This window comes from Diadema setosum, chromosome 3, assembly GCF_964275005.1.
Source record: "Diadema setosum chromosome 3, eeDiaSeto1, whole genome shotgun sequence".
Lineage (NCBI taxonomy): Eukaryota > Metazoa > Echinodermata > Echinoidea > Diadematoida > Diadematidae > Diadema > Diadema setosum.
Window position 1 is genome coordinate 4,071,261 of NC_092687.1, and position 17,836 is coordinate 4,089,096.

The 17,836-nt window shown below is 36.7% G+C and overlaps 1 protein-coding gene across 1 annotated transcript; it reads left to right on the forward strand.

Annotated features, from left to right (window-relative positions):
- Window positions 1–3,745: 3,745 nt before the first annotated feature.
- Window positions 3,746–7,465, forward strand: LOC140226674 (uncharacterized). The gene is made up of 2 exons (XM_072307114.1): window positions 3,746–6,563; window positions 6,624–7,465. Exons 1-2 carry the CDS (start codon window positions 3,746–3,748, stop codon window positions 7,463–7,465), a joined length of 3,660 nt encoding a protein of 1,219 aa, XP_072163215.1.
- The last annotated feature ends 10,371 nt before the right edge of the window (window positions 7,466–17,836 follow it).

The window sequence follows — 17,836 nt, forward strand, 5'->3', positions numbered from 1 at the left end:
CATGGTGCTGTTGAGGTTCCAGGTCACTCAATTGTGATCACTCATTCCAACTGGTGCTACAATTTCAATGGGTCTCTCCAATGGGTTCATGTTCGTAATGATTTTGTCTAAAATAGCATTGTTTCTCGCAGGACGGTTAACAATCTGCGTCAGCTTAGGAGGGTTTGTCAGTGGTTTGATGTCAATGCGATTGAAATCCCCTGCTATGATAATGCCTGCTCCTGGATGGCTGGTTAAGATGTGATCAAGAGAGGGTATCAGGGACTGGATGAGATCAGGGGGTGAGTACACGGCTGCTACAAATGTACATGAGATGAATCTTGGGAGCCTCGCAGGTCTAGGGTTTATCCAGAGAATTTCAAGATTTTCGGGTATAGCTGGAAGTTGAGCAGGTTTGGGGTTTAAACTGGTCCTGGCATGAAGGGCAACTCCACCACCCCGTTTAGCTGTCCTGTTCTTGAAAAATGATACATAGTGGGGTATATTGTGTACGGCGATTGTAATGTCATCTTGGAACTATGTCTCGGTAACGCAGATCAGATCAGCATGTATTTCCTGGACCAGGCAGTAGAATTCATCAAATATGTTGCTTAATGAGCGGGCATTTGTCATGTAGAAAGATGGTAACATAGTTTGAGTTGTACTTATCATTCTTTCTATCTCAATCTTCTTGGGGCATGGGGCCTGGTAATGAATAGGCGTACGTTGCTGGTATTTTCGTTGTGAGGACTCTACCGCAGGAATGGGATATGTCTGTGCTATGCTTTCTCTTGTCTGTTTCTGTTACCTGGTACCACCCGCTGACCTAAATAATTCTGGTGACAATATTATGGCTGAAACTCAACCCCCTTGCAGTAACGCACAGTTCCGGTTACTAACAGTAAATGAATTACGTGGGACTACATGGGAGTCGCGTAATTTCTCCAGTTTCTCCGCTGTTTCTCCTTTCCTCTTGTCTACTGCCTTTAATTCGCGTTCCTTCTCCTGGGATGGTTTGTTTTGTCAATTTGGGTTCTCCTTCAAATCCTCCATTGCTTGAAGGCAATGTGATGAGTTTTTTTAAGATAAGTATGTGTGCGTTTGTGTGCGTACTCGTTTAATGTTCTATTTCCCGAGGATTATGTGAAATTGTCTTGTTGCATTATTTCTATAATTTTAACGACTCACGAGGGGACTGTATTCTACAAGCTTGGCTTTTTAGCAGTCCCCTCTATTTCCAACTTGTTCATTGTTATGATTCAGTCACATTCTGTCCATGTATTTCTACAACTAAAGTATGTTTTTTATTCATGTAAACAAATGACGCGTATCTAACTTTCATTTGGAAATGTAAAAGTTACATTGTACTTGATTTATTCATAAGCAATTGTCATATTATATGCTTTGGTCGGAAATGAAATCAAAAATGAAATGAAATGAAAGTGTCAGATTTACGTGGTGAATTTAACAATATCCAAACAGCCAATGCTGCTTTCTGATTGGCCAATTTCCCAATGATTATTGGAATGGATGTAGTACCTTTCGAAACCTAACTAAAGGATAGAGTACCTTTTGAAATCGACCTGATTTTTTATGTAAGTTTTTCACACATTTTCTTTAGAAATTCAACTTTTCGTTAGTATAATGTGTAAAGAGGTCTTATAAATACACCAAGGCCAAAAAGTGGATTTTGAGGGAAAATGGATGTAGTACCTTTTGCAACTGAACTTTTCATTTGTGTTTTGTGTATGTTTGCACATTTGCATAAGTGTGATTGGTGGTGTTTGTTCAACATGTGAGTTGGTGTTCGTTGTTCTAACTTCCGAGATTGCTGATAGCTTGTTTACTTTTTTCACAGGGGCCTACAGATCACAAGCTTTAGTTTCTATATGGGCCTCGTTATTTCATATTACAACAAGTGACTTTGAAACCTTTATTATTTTCTTTGGGTATGATGTAAGTTTTGTGTTTTTTTTCTTGTTCACCCAACTTTTTGAAACTTTAAATATCTATATGTATTTCATTTGCGATTGTGTAAACTCTTAAAACCGTGATGATTAATTGTTATTCTATTCATACATGCCAGTTGATTGTTATGTTATATATGTTTTGTTTGGAAATAAAAAAGGTACCTATTTTCTAATCCTGTATCGAGAGAAACAATTGTAGATAAAATACCTTGTCTAGGGGTATACGCATTAGGCTAGGATCGACCCGCCTATCAAGCTATTATGAAGGCGAGAGCGCGATTATGTCACAGCACTCTCACAATTACTTAACAAAACGGCCAACCGATTTAAACATATCTCAAACTGAGCTACGTTACCTCTACAGTTATGATCAAGAAAGTAAAAATTTGTGAAGATCATGCATTGATTAAGATAAATGTATGAATTCGCTTAACCGATAGCAGACCACGAATTAAGCTAACACAGCAGTCTACGAAAGTGTTATTTTAGGTTTTCTCTTTTTGAAGCTTTAAATAATAACCATGAACCATTCTCTTTCACATATTCATTGTTACACCCCATCACATATTCTGTTGGCATTGAGGTTCATGAAGCCCAGTTTTCTAAAATCAGAAAAAAAAATAATAACTTGTGTTTTTAACTAACAACTAGCAATAAAGTCAAGTTGAAATTGGGCCATTACCGTAAATTACAGGGCTCGAATATCTGTTTGATTCCCATGTCATTAAAGGGATAGTATAGTTTTGGTTGAGACCTTATTTCAGGTTTCTAACTTTTTTTTGAGATAATGAGAAACCTCTTATGAAATTTGATTTGATTTGATTTGATTTGATTTATTTCTGCTTAATTCCGTTACATCAGATATGATTATGTACACGTCATTTATGACAAACAGTATATCGACACATAATTCTTGGTACAATTATACAAGAGCAATACAAACAGCTTAGGGAACTTAATATGAAAGAGCATGTAATTCCATGAGGAATTCAACGTTTATTTGATGAAAATTGGTTTTGAAATGGCTGAGATATCCTAAACAGAGCTATTCTAATAAGTGTGGGACCCACATTTTTTTTACAATCGCTTTGTTTCACTTTGTTTTTTGGATGTTTCAGTCATGCAAAACACGATTTTCATCAAATAAACTCAGAATTCCTCTTAAAATGGCATGCTCTGTACTATTTCATAAGTCGTTTCCTGGTATCTCACAAAGAGTTAAAAGCCCATTTCTCATCTCCACCGATACTGTACTATCCCTTTGAGATGTTAGCGATATTATAATTAGCAGCGATTTGATTTTCTAAGTTGCAGGCCTTTCTATCATATTTCACCCAAAACTGATATATTCCCCCCTCCCCGTTTCTCATATATTGACGTTACTGACCAACAACGAGAGCTCTAAGCTCCTTTTGGGCCAAAGTTCATAATGATAGTTAAAAGTGCACACTTAGGCCTAATCTAAGCACGCACTTGTCTTCCATTATTATCAGAATATCTCTGTTTTTATCAAATCACAAACGCGTAATAGGATAATTTATTTTACCTGATCGAAACCTGATTGGACTATAAAACATGATTCAACATAAATTTTAAAGGTCGTCAGTGCCATAACTGCAGTGAAAATTATGCAAGGTTTTGTTCATATTCATGTAAAAAAAAAAAGGACCAAACAAAAACATAACAACCTACATAAATTGGTATGTTTACCATTTTTTTAAAGTGTAATCTCTTTCTCTATTAAGGGACAAACTGTTGAAGACAGGATATTGGAGGTGCCCGGTCTCGGGAGACCGATGCAGCTTGGAATGCTCTATGACTGTCGTGATGATAAGCTCATTCCTGGCTTCACGCTGTGGAACCCGGAAGTATTGAAAAACGACCGTGACGTCTCTAGCCAACAAGGAACCTACTTCAACGTCATTACGTCAGACAGCATCAATGACAAGTCGTCGGCCTTGAACATTGAGCCTTCTCTGAAAGCGAGCTTCATGGGCGGCCTGGTTGAGGTGAAAGGTTCTGCTGAATACATCAACGACAAGAAGACGACTAGTCGACAGTCCCGCCTTACACTTCAATACAAGACTACGACTAGTTTTGAACAGCTGACAATGAAACATCTAGGAAGACACAGTGTTCAGCATCCGTATGTATTTGATCAAGGTGTAGGTACGCATGTTGTAACAGGCATTCTGTACGGGGCACAAGCTTTCTTTGTATTTGACAGGTATCTGAAGAATGACGAGAGCGACCAGCGTGTGCAAGGGCACGTTAATGCTATCATCGAGAAAATTCTGAGATTCAGCATGAAAGGCGAAGGTGACCTGAAACTCACAGAAAGCGAGAAAGAAGAAGCCGACAAGCTCCAGTGCAAGTTCTATGGCGACTTTGCGCCTAAGAGCAACCCTGCAAGCTACGAGGAGGCTGTGGAGATCTATACTCAGCTGCCATCAATGCTTGGAGAAAACGGAGAGTTCGCTGTTCCTCTGACGGTATGGCTGTATCCATTGTCGAAGTTGGACAGCAAGGCAGCAAATCTTTTCAGAGAAATCAGTGTGAACATTATAGGACAAGTCCAGGATATTCTAGAGGGCTTCGATCAGTGGAAAATGAGATGTGATGATTTGGCCAAAAACAAAGTCTGCACGGATTTTCCGAGGTTCACCGAGAAGCTGGACCTCTTCAGAAAGTTGTTACTCGAATTTAAGCAGGGTTTCCAGCAAAAGATTGCTCGAGCACTACCAAAAGTTCGTGGAGGTCAAGCAGTAGAACAAGTACTGATAGACATCATTTCTGATTGTGAGAAATCCCCTTTTCATTCGCGACTGGTAGAATACTGGTTCAAATGCAGAGAAAAGGAGATGTACATCGTGAAAACCTTCATGAAAGGTTTTGACTCCTTCAAAATAATTCACTCTCGGGAGGACCTGCATGAACTGCATGAACACGTAGTGGCGTTTTCTTTCTCCTCATTGGGGCTAGAAGATGATTTTCTCAAGGTCCTTTCACGCTTCATCAGGACACAAATAAAAGAGTCTTATACACCGCAGAAAGAATGGTTTGACAATGCGGCAACGTCGAAGAAAATGAGAATGAAAGCCAAACAGTTTAAGGACTTTGCAAGTGCAAACATTACCTCAGAGGAGACTGCATTTGTCATAATGGGGTTCGACGATGGCGAAGAATCGACCGCCGAAGGTTGCTCACTCTTTCACTACGAGTATGGCCTCCTCACCTCAAAAGACTTTGAACCTCCTGGTGTACCTGGAAAACCAGAAATTCTTACGACATATCATGATTCTGCGATACTCGAATGGACCGCACCACAGACTGGACTTGCATGCATCCAATCTTACCTTGTAAAGTACAGGGAGAAGTCACAAACACAGGATCCTGAATGGCGTAAGTTCAGGACAGATAATACAGCTATCCGTGCGAACGTACCAGCATTAAAGCCAAACGTCACATACGAATTCTCTGTGGCAGCGATATGTGAGATAGGGTATTCCCATGGTGGCCCAGTGAGGAAAGATGCTAGAACCCTTCCTTCCAGCCCTCCACATAATGTGAGAAAGAACCAAGTTTCTAGGGGTAGCATCACGGTGGTGTGGGATAAGCCTGATGTGCTAGGGGAAGGCGTTAAAGTGATGAGATACAAAGTGATTTACGTCCCGACAATTGACACATATCCAGAGCACGTGTTGCTGACCGAAACCGAAGGAGATGGTTGTTGGTGCACGATAGAAGACCTTCAACCAGAAACTACATACAAAATATCTGTCTCTGCTTTATGTGGAACAGCAAAGGAGAGCACATTTTCTGAGCCCGTAGAAATAACTTCAGTTTCTGCAGCACAAATCAGAGAGCTGATAGCACAGTGCGATACCCTGAAGGAAGGAGATCTTTCCAAAGGGGAACCATCTTTGTACAAGCTTTGCATGACTAAAGGAACACATGGTGCAGGCAGTGAATACCAGACCTATAGTTGTGGTCAAAGGAATGAAGCAAAACGTCATTTGGTTGCAATGGTCGTTGGAGCGACAGGTGCAGGAAAGAGCACTCTGATCAACGCCATGGTCAACTACATCTTTGACGTTGACTGGAATGACAACTTTCGTTTCAGGATCATTGCTGAGGAGGGAGAGAACAAGGCTGGCGGCCAGGCAGAGAGCCAGACTCAGATGATCACCTCGTACACAATTCATCCAACAAAGGGGTCACGTCTCGATTACAGTCTGACGTTAATTGACACACCAGGATTCGGTGACACGAGGGGTATCGAACGAGACAATGCCATCGTTGACCAGATTCGTAAATTTTTCGCAGATTCATCTGTTCATCATGTGGACCACATAGATGGCATTGGCTTTGTCACTCAAGCATCCCTGGCAAGGTTAACCCCCGCTCAGAGGTATGTGTTTGAGTCAGTCTTGGCAATCTTCGGCAAGGACATCGCACAAAACATTATGATGCTCGTGACATTTGCCGATGGACAGAAACCCCCAGTTATAGAGGCTATCAAAGCAGCGAACATTCCATGCTCAAACAACATGTTCAAATTCAACAATTCTGCTTTGTTTGCTAATAATACTGATGTTGTACAACCTTCAGATGGCAAGATTAGCAAAGATGTCGTGGGAAGAAACGTCAACGACGTGGAAGAAGGAAACACAGATAGCTTCGACAAAATGTTCTGGAAGATGGGGGTCAAGAGCATGCAGCATTTCTTCGAGGCTTTGAGAAAGTCAGACCCCAAAAGTCTTACGCTTACACAAGAAGTCCTGGAGGAACGCCAGTGCTTGGAAGTAGCATTAGACGGTCTACAGCCACAGATCCAGATGGGTTTAAGTAAACTTGATCAATTGCAAGAGGAGAAGAGGATCATGAATCAGCATGAGGCAGACATTGAAGCTAATAAGGACTTTCGGTACGTTAGGGACGTTCCGAAGAGTCGTAAGATCGACGTTGAGAAGGGACGCCACACCACCAACTGTTCCAAATGCCACATGTCATGTCATTATCCATGTAAAATCCCAGATGACAAGAAGAAAGCGGGCTGTAAGGCCATGAAAAAAGATGGAACATGTGCCGTGTGTCCTGGGAAATGCCCTTGGCATGTTCACTTTAACATGGACTACAGATTTGAATATTACACTGAAAAGGAGATTGGGACTTATGAGAATATCCAAAGGCGTTACAATGAAGCAACCGGCAAGAAGCTAAGTAAACTACAACTTGTCAATAAGATTCATGCAGAATTCGTGAGAGTAGAGGAAGGCGTTCGTCGATTAATAGATAAATCACACAAGAGCCTCAAACGTCTAAAGGTTATCGCGTTGAGTCCAAACCCTCTTAGCAGTATTCTGGATTACTTGGATATCATGATTAAAACGGAAGAAAGTGACGCAAAACCAGGATGGACAAATCGTATTAAGGCTCTCAAGGACTTGGCAAACAAGGAAAAAATCCGTTCCAATATAGCAAAAGAAGAAAATTTCCAACCATTCAAACAGTAAAAGGAAGGAAGGAAGAAGATGAAAAGCGTATTAGCAAGCTTTTGCGATTTCCTTGAACTGCCCAGTTTTGAGTGGCAGTGGTAGTTACAGCAGTGTTTGACTTCTCTGAGTAAATTCACCTATATTAAAGATGACCTGCACAAAACAACCGAGTATAGACTTAAACTAAAATAGATATGTTAATAAAAGTTTAGCAGTGTTCATCTACTGCTTTGTTTAACCTTGTTTTTTGTTGAAGCAATTTTTAGATTCCCTTGAACATATTTTAACGTTTATATGATAGTCGTGTAGGTGTTAGATTATGATTTGTTGTTCACAAGAATCTATGAAAGGACAAAAGTCTACTTGCTCGTAATCAACTCTTGCAAATTACCCATTCAAAGAAGCCATTTGTCTCTCAATATTTTACAAGTCTTGTTGAAGTTTTATATCATGTATAAGAGCAAAACGTGGTTTTTATGTATCATAACACTAAATACACAGAAACACACAATTAGCTAGTCGTCTCCAAAAGAGGCAACAGGGGCAAATGTCCCCTTCCCCAACGGCTCCAGGGCCTAAATTTAAAATCAGGTGATTTCGCTGGCTTTGAGCTGAGAGATCAAACAGAAGTTCACTACGCAAATGATTGACGTCTAAATGAAAAACTAAACACCATGCACCCTACCCAGAAATGATTTTCCCCGCGAAACGAAAGCAGCACGATTTTGCCAAAGATATGGTGAACAGAGCTACCGTATTCTTTTTTTTTTACCATTCCTCTTTACAATGATGGTACTTTCGAAGCAACACAATTTCTACAAATTTCACGCTCTACAAATTGTCAACCATTGGCGTTCATAACTGAAAATGATTTTGGCAGGAGATATATTGCCAATGTGTTTTGCTTTGGATTAAAGTAATGGTCAAATCAGTCGACTTGAATTAGTTCGACCGGTCTATCTGCTCCAGCGGATAATAACATCAGGAATAAAAAATATCATTAAAACCACAAATGCGGGCTGCGTATCGTGTACATGGATGGGTTAAAAAGCCGGTAACAATGACATGTTGGTATCTCTTGAGAAGTCAGCCTGTAACACAAGGACTCCAAAAGACTTTTATACTCAGTTTTTTAGTAATATTTTGGTGTCTTTATATTGTTCCATAGATATGGTTATGCACTACTGTACTTCAACCGCAGACGTATTTGAATTCGAGTGCTCACGATGTCGAATTGTAATATTACCAAGTTTTCGTAATGTATATAAAAATTCATTAGTGGTATGTTTATGAACATTTAAGAAATCTATCAAACATAAGACACATATTATTCATATATTCGAATATTAAAGGAATAGTGAAGTAGGGTACGCGTGGAGATTAAAAAAATCCGAAGTTGGGCCTGATATTTTATGTAAAACTTCTATTGTAGTTTCCTTTATTTACAAGGTCCGTGTACATTCTATTGGTGTGTACGTTTTGTTTATAGACGGAAGATATTTTATGCTTGAGAGTTAATCAAAATATCACAATGATTATAAACAAAAATCTTTCCTCACAGGCCACTCATTTATATACTCGTGTATACGCTCTAGAATGAAAATAAATACATCGTCGAAAAGTTACTGTTCTTTATTCTGCAAGGGAAAAAGGAAGTACCTGTATGCATAATACGCGTAGTGAATAAATGTGGTCAAATTGGACTTAATGCTATGTGAAATTGCAATAGAATATTGCAATGCAAAGTGTGTTACGGTTCATTATGTATTATTTTTATTTTTTTATCATAGACCGTAGGACTGGTCAGTTTTAATTTGTAAAATCAATGCATTGAAATGTTAACTTGCTCATTTTAAGTGACCTTGCTCAAATGTGAACAAAAATAGATTTGGGCTCTTTGAGAATAAGCCAGTTCAGTAAATACCTATTTGCAATGACTCCAGTACTACGCCACTGAAACTACATGAATCATTTTTATCAGTGTAAGAATAAGGAAAAATCTTCTGTCAACTCTGCGAAGGGCCTTCTGCTCTAATTGCATGGCAGAGCTCTCATGGATCCTCAATCCATTTTCAAAACTAACGACAATTCCATCGTGTATTCTGCAATGATCGTGATCTGCACATGCGCAGACTATAAATTTGAACGGGCTTATTGGACATGTAAAAGGACACTGACTTCACCTATCCGAAGTATTGCCAACAGTACATGACGATATGCATTCACGCTGGGATGAAAATGTGGGCACTCCAGACAATATCAAGATAGATAATTGTAAAGTTGCTTTATTTTCAAAATAAGTCATCTAATTATGTCATGTATTTACAATACAATTGTCTCTGGCATTTCGAATTCAGAAAGTGAGATTACGCACACGGGAAATTAAAACACTGAAAAGGTGAAAATATCCATTATCTATACAAAAGAAAATGAATGTATAAAAAAAAGAGAGCTGATGTGAATTCAAAGTTTGATCTTTGCAACCTCCATAATGCTTTCGGTCTCTTTTCCTTGCAAAATATCTAAATTTATTTGATAAAGGATAGTATGACACTTGTCATGATTGTAAGAATTTATAGAATGCAAACGATTTCAACCGATTCGATGGTGTAAAAACACTCTCTTTTTGTGACGCCCTGATGTAAAGAGCTAGGCGGCAATGTAAATTGTTCGTGATAAAAGAACTAAAAGAAAAAGAGAATATCCTATGTGGAAACCGGTTACAGCTCGTTATTCCGAAGGCTCCTTAATCCGAAGATTCGTTATTCCGAAGGTTCAGTTGTCCGCATTTCATTTTCGGGTTAACGAATCTTCTGAATAACGCATGTTCGGATTAACGAACCTCTAGGTATAGGGAATTTGTGTGTTTCGGATTAACGAACCTTCGGAATAACGAACCTTCGGAATAGCGAACTTTCGGTATAATGAACAGCACCCGTGAGAACCATCTTTAATGGTAAAGTGTGATGTATGATAGCTATTATGAAGTCTACGACAATATGACTAAAGGCAGCCATTAAAAAGAGACAAAATGAGTTTATCGTAGCACCAGTGATGCGTGGAAAGATATAGTTGTTCTTTTAATCGTTGGCCATAGAATTGTAGCGTATGGTAATCAGAGTATTTTCCGGGTTTTTTCTTTTTCATTTAACATTATGGCATGGATTTCATGATTTATTTCACGGCTGTAGAATAGAATGACAGATTGATGCTGACTATCTGATCAAAGTCGGATTTTTTTTTCATTATGTGATATCGTTTTTGTAGATTTTTTCTGCTTTGCTACAATTACAGAGACATAATGCTCAGCAAATTGTTAAAATCATATTTTATCAAGAGTCGAAAAATCATTCATAAGGTGGAATAGATACATTATAAGCGATATTATGCCTTTAAACGGTTCTCTGTGACAGATGTTGGCAAAACTAAATTCATTGGCTGGTTTTTAACATGTTATATAGCATGCTCAGAATGTTTCTGTCTGGCAAGTATGTCTGGTACGTAACAAAAATTTCAACAAATGTTAAACAATGCGAATGTAAGTGAAACTTTATACAAAAGTGGACAAATACCGAGTGATTCTGACCAAATGATTTTGACATTACCTTACACTTGGAAAAGTATTTGTAAACATATAACTTCTTCACCTCGTAAAGTTCATGCAGTTTTTGATTGACATGACTCCAACTTGAAAAACAAAATCAATGTGATATCAAATGATATCAAATCTCAGGGATTTATATTTCAGAAAAAAATTGAACTCGAAACACGTATGTGCATAGTTTTGACAGGATGTAAGTACCAAACCATTTTTACCTTTCTTACGCAGTTACGTATGGAGTACATGCATTTTGTAGTTAAAACATATGACTGCGTGTAAATATCTGAAATACCCACTGGATGCCTATCCACATCTGTTTTTAATGGACATTGCTTGCATAACGTAGTTTGCAGTTCAACTTGTATCACTACCCCTCTCTTTGAAGACAAGAGGGAAGTATGATGATAGATAATGTATGAAAATCAAGTCTGTAACAGATGATTATAGGTAGTTCTTAAAAAAAAAAGGTCATGCGTGAAAAGATAATGCTGTTCTTTTCATATTTGGCCAGAGTATCCATGTAGAGTCCGATAATTCAGATAACATTCGTTTATAAACATTCAATGTTATGGATTTAATTTCGTGATTCATGTGAGGCATGTACATATGAAATGTGTATATCGTTTTACAAGATGTACGTACCGAAACATTTACCTGACTTACTTATGTGATAGCATAAGCATTTGGATATCAGACTTAAATGATTTATAGCAGAGAAAACTGAACTCGAAATATGTTTACATTTTTGACAAGATGTAAGTACCGAAAAAAAAAATTATCTATCTTATGTTGCATATGAATTTAGATATCAGACTTCATTGATTATATTTCTTAGAAAACTAAACTCGAAATATATAGTTTTGACAAGATGTAAGTACTTATGTAACACATGGATGTCGATATCAGACTTCAGTGATTATATTTCAGATAAAAGTGAACACGAAATAGGTACATAGTTTTTGACAAGATGTAAGTAGACAGACCTTCTCACAACAGCCCAAGATAGAGCCGGATGGAAACGGTCGACCGCATACTATTCCTTGTGCCTCCCCGACAATCGCAAAACTCGAGGGATATAAGTAAGCAAGTAAGTTAGTTGGAAACGAACTACTTAACCTGTCTTACTGATGTAGTATATGCATTTTGTATTTATAGTGTCATATCACTTTGATGTAAATATCTGAAATACACACTGCACCCCTATCCATATTTGTTTTCTTTATTTTTACTTGACATTGAATGTAGCTTGCATTTCAACTTGTATCAGTACTCCTCTCTTAGAAGACACGAGGAAAGTTTGGTGATAGATAATGCATGAAAATGAAGTATTTGACAATAATATGATTAAAGCGGGCAGCTCGAAAGAATAGTTTATAGATTGTTAGAATCACTTTTTATCAAGAGTCGAAAAATCCTTTTAAGATGGAATAGAATCACAATCGGCGATATCATGGCTTTAAACTGTCGCTTGTGGCTACTTCAAGGCAAATCTAAAATACATTAGCTGGATTTTTCATATGTTGTTTCCCATGCTCAGAATATGTCTATCTGCTATGAACTGAAATTTCCACAAATGTCAAACAATGCAGCTCATTAAGTGAGTTCATCTTGTAACTTGTAGAATAACCCACAGGTTTTTGTGAAGTTTCATACGAACATGGAAAAATACCGAATGATTCTGACCAAATGATAAATTTGGTCAATAAGAAACGTACGCAAACACGTATTTGGTCACGTGTACGGTCTCGTAAAGTTCCTGCAGTTTATTTGGCATGATTCCAACTTGAAAACAAAAACGATGCAACATCAAATGATATCAGATTTCAGTGATTATCTCTTGGGAAAAAAAGGAACTCGAAATATGTATATAGGTTTGACAAGATGTAAGAAACGAAACCGCTTTTACCTGTCTTACTTATGTAGCATATGCATTTAGATAACGTACTCCAGTGATTATATTTCAGAGAAAGTGAACTCGAAATATGTGTATAGTTTTGACAAAATGCAAGTACCGAGCAATTTTTACCTGTCTTGCTTATGTAGCATACAATGTATATGCGTTTAGACTTCAGTGATTATACTTCAAAGAAAAATGAACTCAAAATATGTACATAGTTTTGACGAGATGTAAGTAGCGAACCAAATTTTACCTGTCTCTAATTATGTAGCATATTATGAATTGGATACCAGACTTCAGTGATTATATCTCAGAAACAAGTAAACTCAAAATATGCATGTATGATTTTGACAAGATGTAAATACCAAACGATGTGTACCTGTCTTACTTTATACGTTGTATTTGCATTTTGTCTTAGTGTCATATCACCATGTGTAAATATTTGAAATACCCACTGTATACCCATCCATATCTATTTTTTTTTTTAAATGGACATTGCTTGCTTGGATGTAGTTTGCTTTTTAATTTTTATCAGTACCCCTCTCTTGGAAAACACGAGGGAAGTGTGGTGATAGATAAAATATGAAAATGAAGTCTATAACAACATGACTATAAGCAACTCAAAACAAGAGTACAGTGATGTCTGAAAAGATGGTTCTATTTGTAGTTGCGCAGAGAATACATGTATAAAGTCTGATTTCCTGGTATTTTGGTTAATAATCATTTCAAATTATGAAGTGATTTTTTGTGATTCATTTGAAACCTGTAGAATGGAATTAGTCGCAGGAGAGAGATGTTTCAAATCTGTAAGGCCCTTGAATGAGGATAGATTAATTCTGACTTCATGTGATAAAAATACGTAATATTTTCGATATTTTCATCATGTTTTTTTTTTTTTTTTGTGCCTGAATGACAGCGATATGATACTCGGGAAATTGTTAGAATGCCTTTTCAAGTGTCGAAAATTGTTGTAAAGATGAAATAGGAACATACAGTTGTATTATGCGATGTTCTGGTTTAACTCGGTCCTCTGTGGTTAATCGAAATCGAATCTGGAATATATTAATAAAAAAAGGTTTTGCTTTAATTTTCATGTAAAAATTATAGATTAATGTACGTAATGTCATTGTGTTGTTATTTAGCTTGATATTGAGATGTGATCTTACATGCTCGGAATATATGAAGAGTTTGTTCGCAAAAACCGATAAGTCCATTTTTGAAGATTTTGAAGTACGGTCTCTGTCATAAAGTATGAAATACTACCTTTTAAATGATAATTGGTCACTACATATAAAAGTACATTTTTTAAGTTATAGTCAAAAGAAGCAAATATTTTCTTATTATTCTCTTTATTTTTCTTGTCATTTAATTGCAAATATCTCCATTTGGCCAATATGGACTTATCGGTTTTTGCGAACAAACTCTTCATATATGTGCGAGGAAGGTTGTAATTTACAGACCTCCGATTTTGGTGAAAATTCGTACAAATGTGAACAAATGCCAAATAAGTATGAGTCAGTGGAGCTCACGTAATTTTAGGAATGGAAACGTATGCAAACACGTATATAACTTGTTCACTCACGTGAATTTATTTAGATATAATGTCTTTCGCAGGGTTCTATATTGAAACAAAATTTTCGATAAATCATATCAAACAATAATGATTATATCGCATTGAAAGTTGAATTTGAAACATTTTTTTCATAAGTTGTACATATTCTATTGTTCATGAGTTTGAAATCTGTAGTTAATGCACTAGTTGCCATGTTTTAAAATTGTTATATCGTTTTGTGTTAATAATATCTGAAATATCCACTCAAAGCCCTTACTGGCATTTCCTGGGATTGAATGCGTGTTATGACTTAAACATCTATGGCTTCTTCTCGCTAAGAAGGCAACTGGGGAGTGTGATACATTATACTAGGAAATGTAGTAAAACCGACTGTATCTGAACCATACAAAAAAGAGAAGGGCAGTTTATTGATAGTTGGCTACAATATGATATAGCCATCCAGAGTGATTTCAAGATACTTTAAAGGTACTTTTGTTTGTAATCAATTGACAATATGAAGCGCATTATGTTTGACGACTTTATAGATAAAGGATGGTATAGGTGGCAGAAGTAAATCAATGCAAGCCTGAAAGGTCCGTGGAGTAGGACAGACTGGTACTGACCTTAGCTGGTGGAAGTCGGAGTAATAAATGTTCTACTTTCTTATTTTCTAGTGCGTTGGTATAGTTTGCGCAGTGTCTCTCATTTTAGGGGGTAGAATTTGATTGATTTTGATTGATTTGATTGTTTATCTGTACAGAGAAATAAAAAAAAAGGAGCTGTGAATAGAGAAGAAACGCAGCGATCTCTTTTTAACTTGGAATGTCGAGATTTTACGTCTTATTGCACTTGAATGTATGTACAATATTTAATACACACACACACACACACACTAAAAGTGTGCTATAGCTTACGTGTGTATGCAGATATAAATATTGACAGAAGGGTAACATCTTTATGAAACAACTTTGGATCCATATACACACGAGCATGGCGAAAGTGTGTAAAAGAGTTTCACAACTGTGTGAATATACACGTTCTTATGTGTGTGTATACGCCGATCATATTCTGAAATGTGAAAAGAGATAATACTTTCCCCTCGGATTGTTGATTTTTCTATGTCCTGAAAGGGAGAAATAATACATTTCACTTTTTCTGATATCGTGACGATCGGGAAGTTATGACTAAAACTTCATCTCAGAACTAGAGGTAGACTTAACTTATCATGACTGTTATGTTTATTAGAAAATGTGTACAGTTCTAAAAGGTGCGAAGCATGCTTGTTTTGTTCTGCTTAAGGGAAAACGACCTATTTTGCTGAATTGATAGTTAGTCATTAGATACTTCAGAAAGCAGTGCGTAGACTTATCTCAGCAGTAGAGAAAAAACACTGGAAGATTTACATTTTTCCACAGTGTGAATATGCCATAACGCTTGTGGAGCGCATTCTAAATTTATGTGCGTTTATTATATTGATATTTCTGATGCAAGCGACGTAGAGTGGACTCTGTTTGGAATGACACAGGTGTGATACTTTTGAAATCGTTTCATTGACTTCTTTTTCTGGTCAGGCGTAAAGGACTGTATTGAGGAGGGACTATAGAAACACTACAACATTTATATCATGTTCAAGCATGGAAAAATTCAAAAATGCGTAAGGCTAGCTGCATACATTGTGTATTGATCTTCCATAATGCGTTCTACTTCAACTACGATATGACATGTATGATACTCAAACGCATTGCGTAGACTTGAAGTGGAAGGTAGAGTTTTTGTTTTCTGGAGCGGAATGAAAAGCCTCAACATGTATTTTACATTCAAGAATATAGCAGTTCGAATGAACAGCAGCTTTTTGTTTATGACGTTGATATTCCGCTTAAAAGATGCAGATTTTACTTCATGTGATGCAGTGATAGGGATTTATGATGATAAGAAAGTAATTACTTTGATTCTTTGTCTAGAGTAGAGAAAAGCTTTGAGAATACAATACGTTCGATGTTTGTATGTTTGTATGTAGTATGTATGTAAAAGTATGTTCTATTCAAGAGTTATAGAGATATTGGATGTAGATTACATTTTAATCGTCAGTATCTTTCACTAGGAGTTATCCAAAATTCAGTAAGATCACTGTTGTAGACAACAGTGGTGCAGTTACATGTAATCATGTAAGTAATATCTCTGTCTGATATAGGATGGTATACTGTGATGAATGATGTGGATATTAAGTTGATAAGATATGTGTTTACTTGTCAGACAGCTTTCTATTATGTAGTGATGATTACGATATTATACAGTTTTGATTTAAACGCATTGGTTATCTGATGGAGGGGCAGATACGTGTTCACATACTTTCATGAAATGATGACTCTGAATTGTTTCATTTAGTGCCCTGTTGTTATGACATGGATAGAAACATAAGAAATGATAATTGGAAGCCAAGGAAAGACTGGCTGGATTCCATTTCATGAATTTCACTCAACGTGATATGTCTGTTATCAACATGCCTTCACAAAACGAGTTTCCTTACTAGGAAGCATCATTGTGAAATTCATATGAATATAATACTTGGTTTGTCACCACACTGTAACAGAAGATGTATCGATCATTATGCGGGAGTGTATGGATGCAGATGAAAAAAAAAGCGTTTAATACTCGTTTATTGTAAGTTATGAATTAGTGTTTCGTGAAGAGCATAGCTTGTAGTTGGTATATCAAAGTTACGTGCAAAAATGAAAACTTGTCTAGAAGTGGTTCAAATTATTCATCAATTTCAGGCTCATTTCAGTTCACTCTAGATACGGACATTAAAAATGCACTTTCATCATCAAATGTGTGTCCTGTTAATGTGAGTTTATCACGTGAGGACGAGTGTGATTATTTTCATTTTGTCAGATGTTAAACATAACTTTATGAATTCTTTACAAAACATGTGTCAATGTATGACAGAAGTGTTTTGCTAACGTGTAACGTGACACACAAGATAAAAAATCTACTTTACGAACAAGGCACATTAAATTTTGAAACGTTCATATCACATTCACGAGATCGTTCTTGATATCATAATTATTATGATATGTGAAATCTGTGAAAATATATTTTTTCTTCTTACAATTATGCCGGGCATGATTTGAGTTCTATTATGCGCTTTTAGTATAGGTATGCAAAATAAACAAATGCGTTACAATAATATGTGCATATCCACATGTGTGTTTTCTTTACGTTGTGTATGAATGTTTGATTCTGAATTTTTGTTTTACTTTGCACTTTCTCATAATAAAACTAATATGAATCTATTGTTTATACACATACACACACATTTTATTATATGTCTATAAGCAT

Excerpts from the sequence above, each read along its gene's own strand:
- LOC140226674 (XM_072307114.1), top strand. The coding sequence starts at position 3,746 with ATGCAGCTTGGAATGCTCTATGACTGTCGTGATGATAAGCTCATTCCT. Across the intron at positions 6,564-6,623 it reads TGTTGTACAACCTTCAGATG|ATAGCTTCGACAAAATGTTC; the intron begins GCAAGATTAGCA and ends AAGGAAACACAG.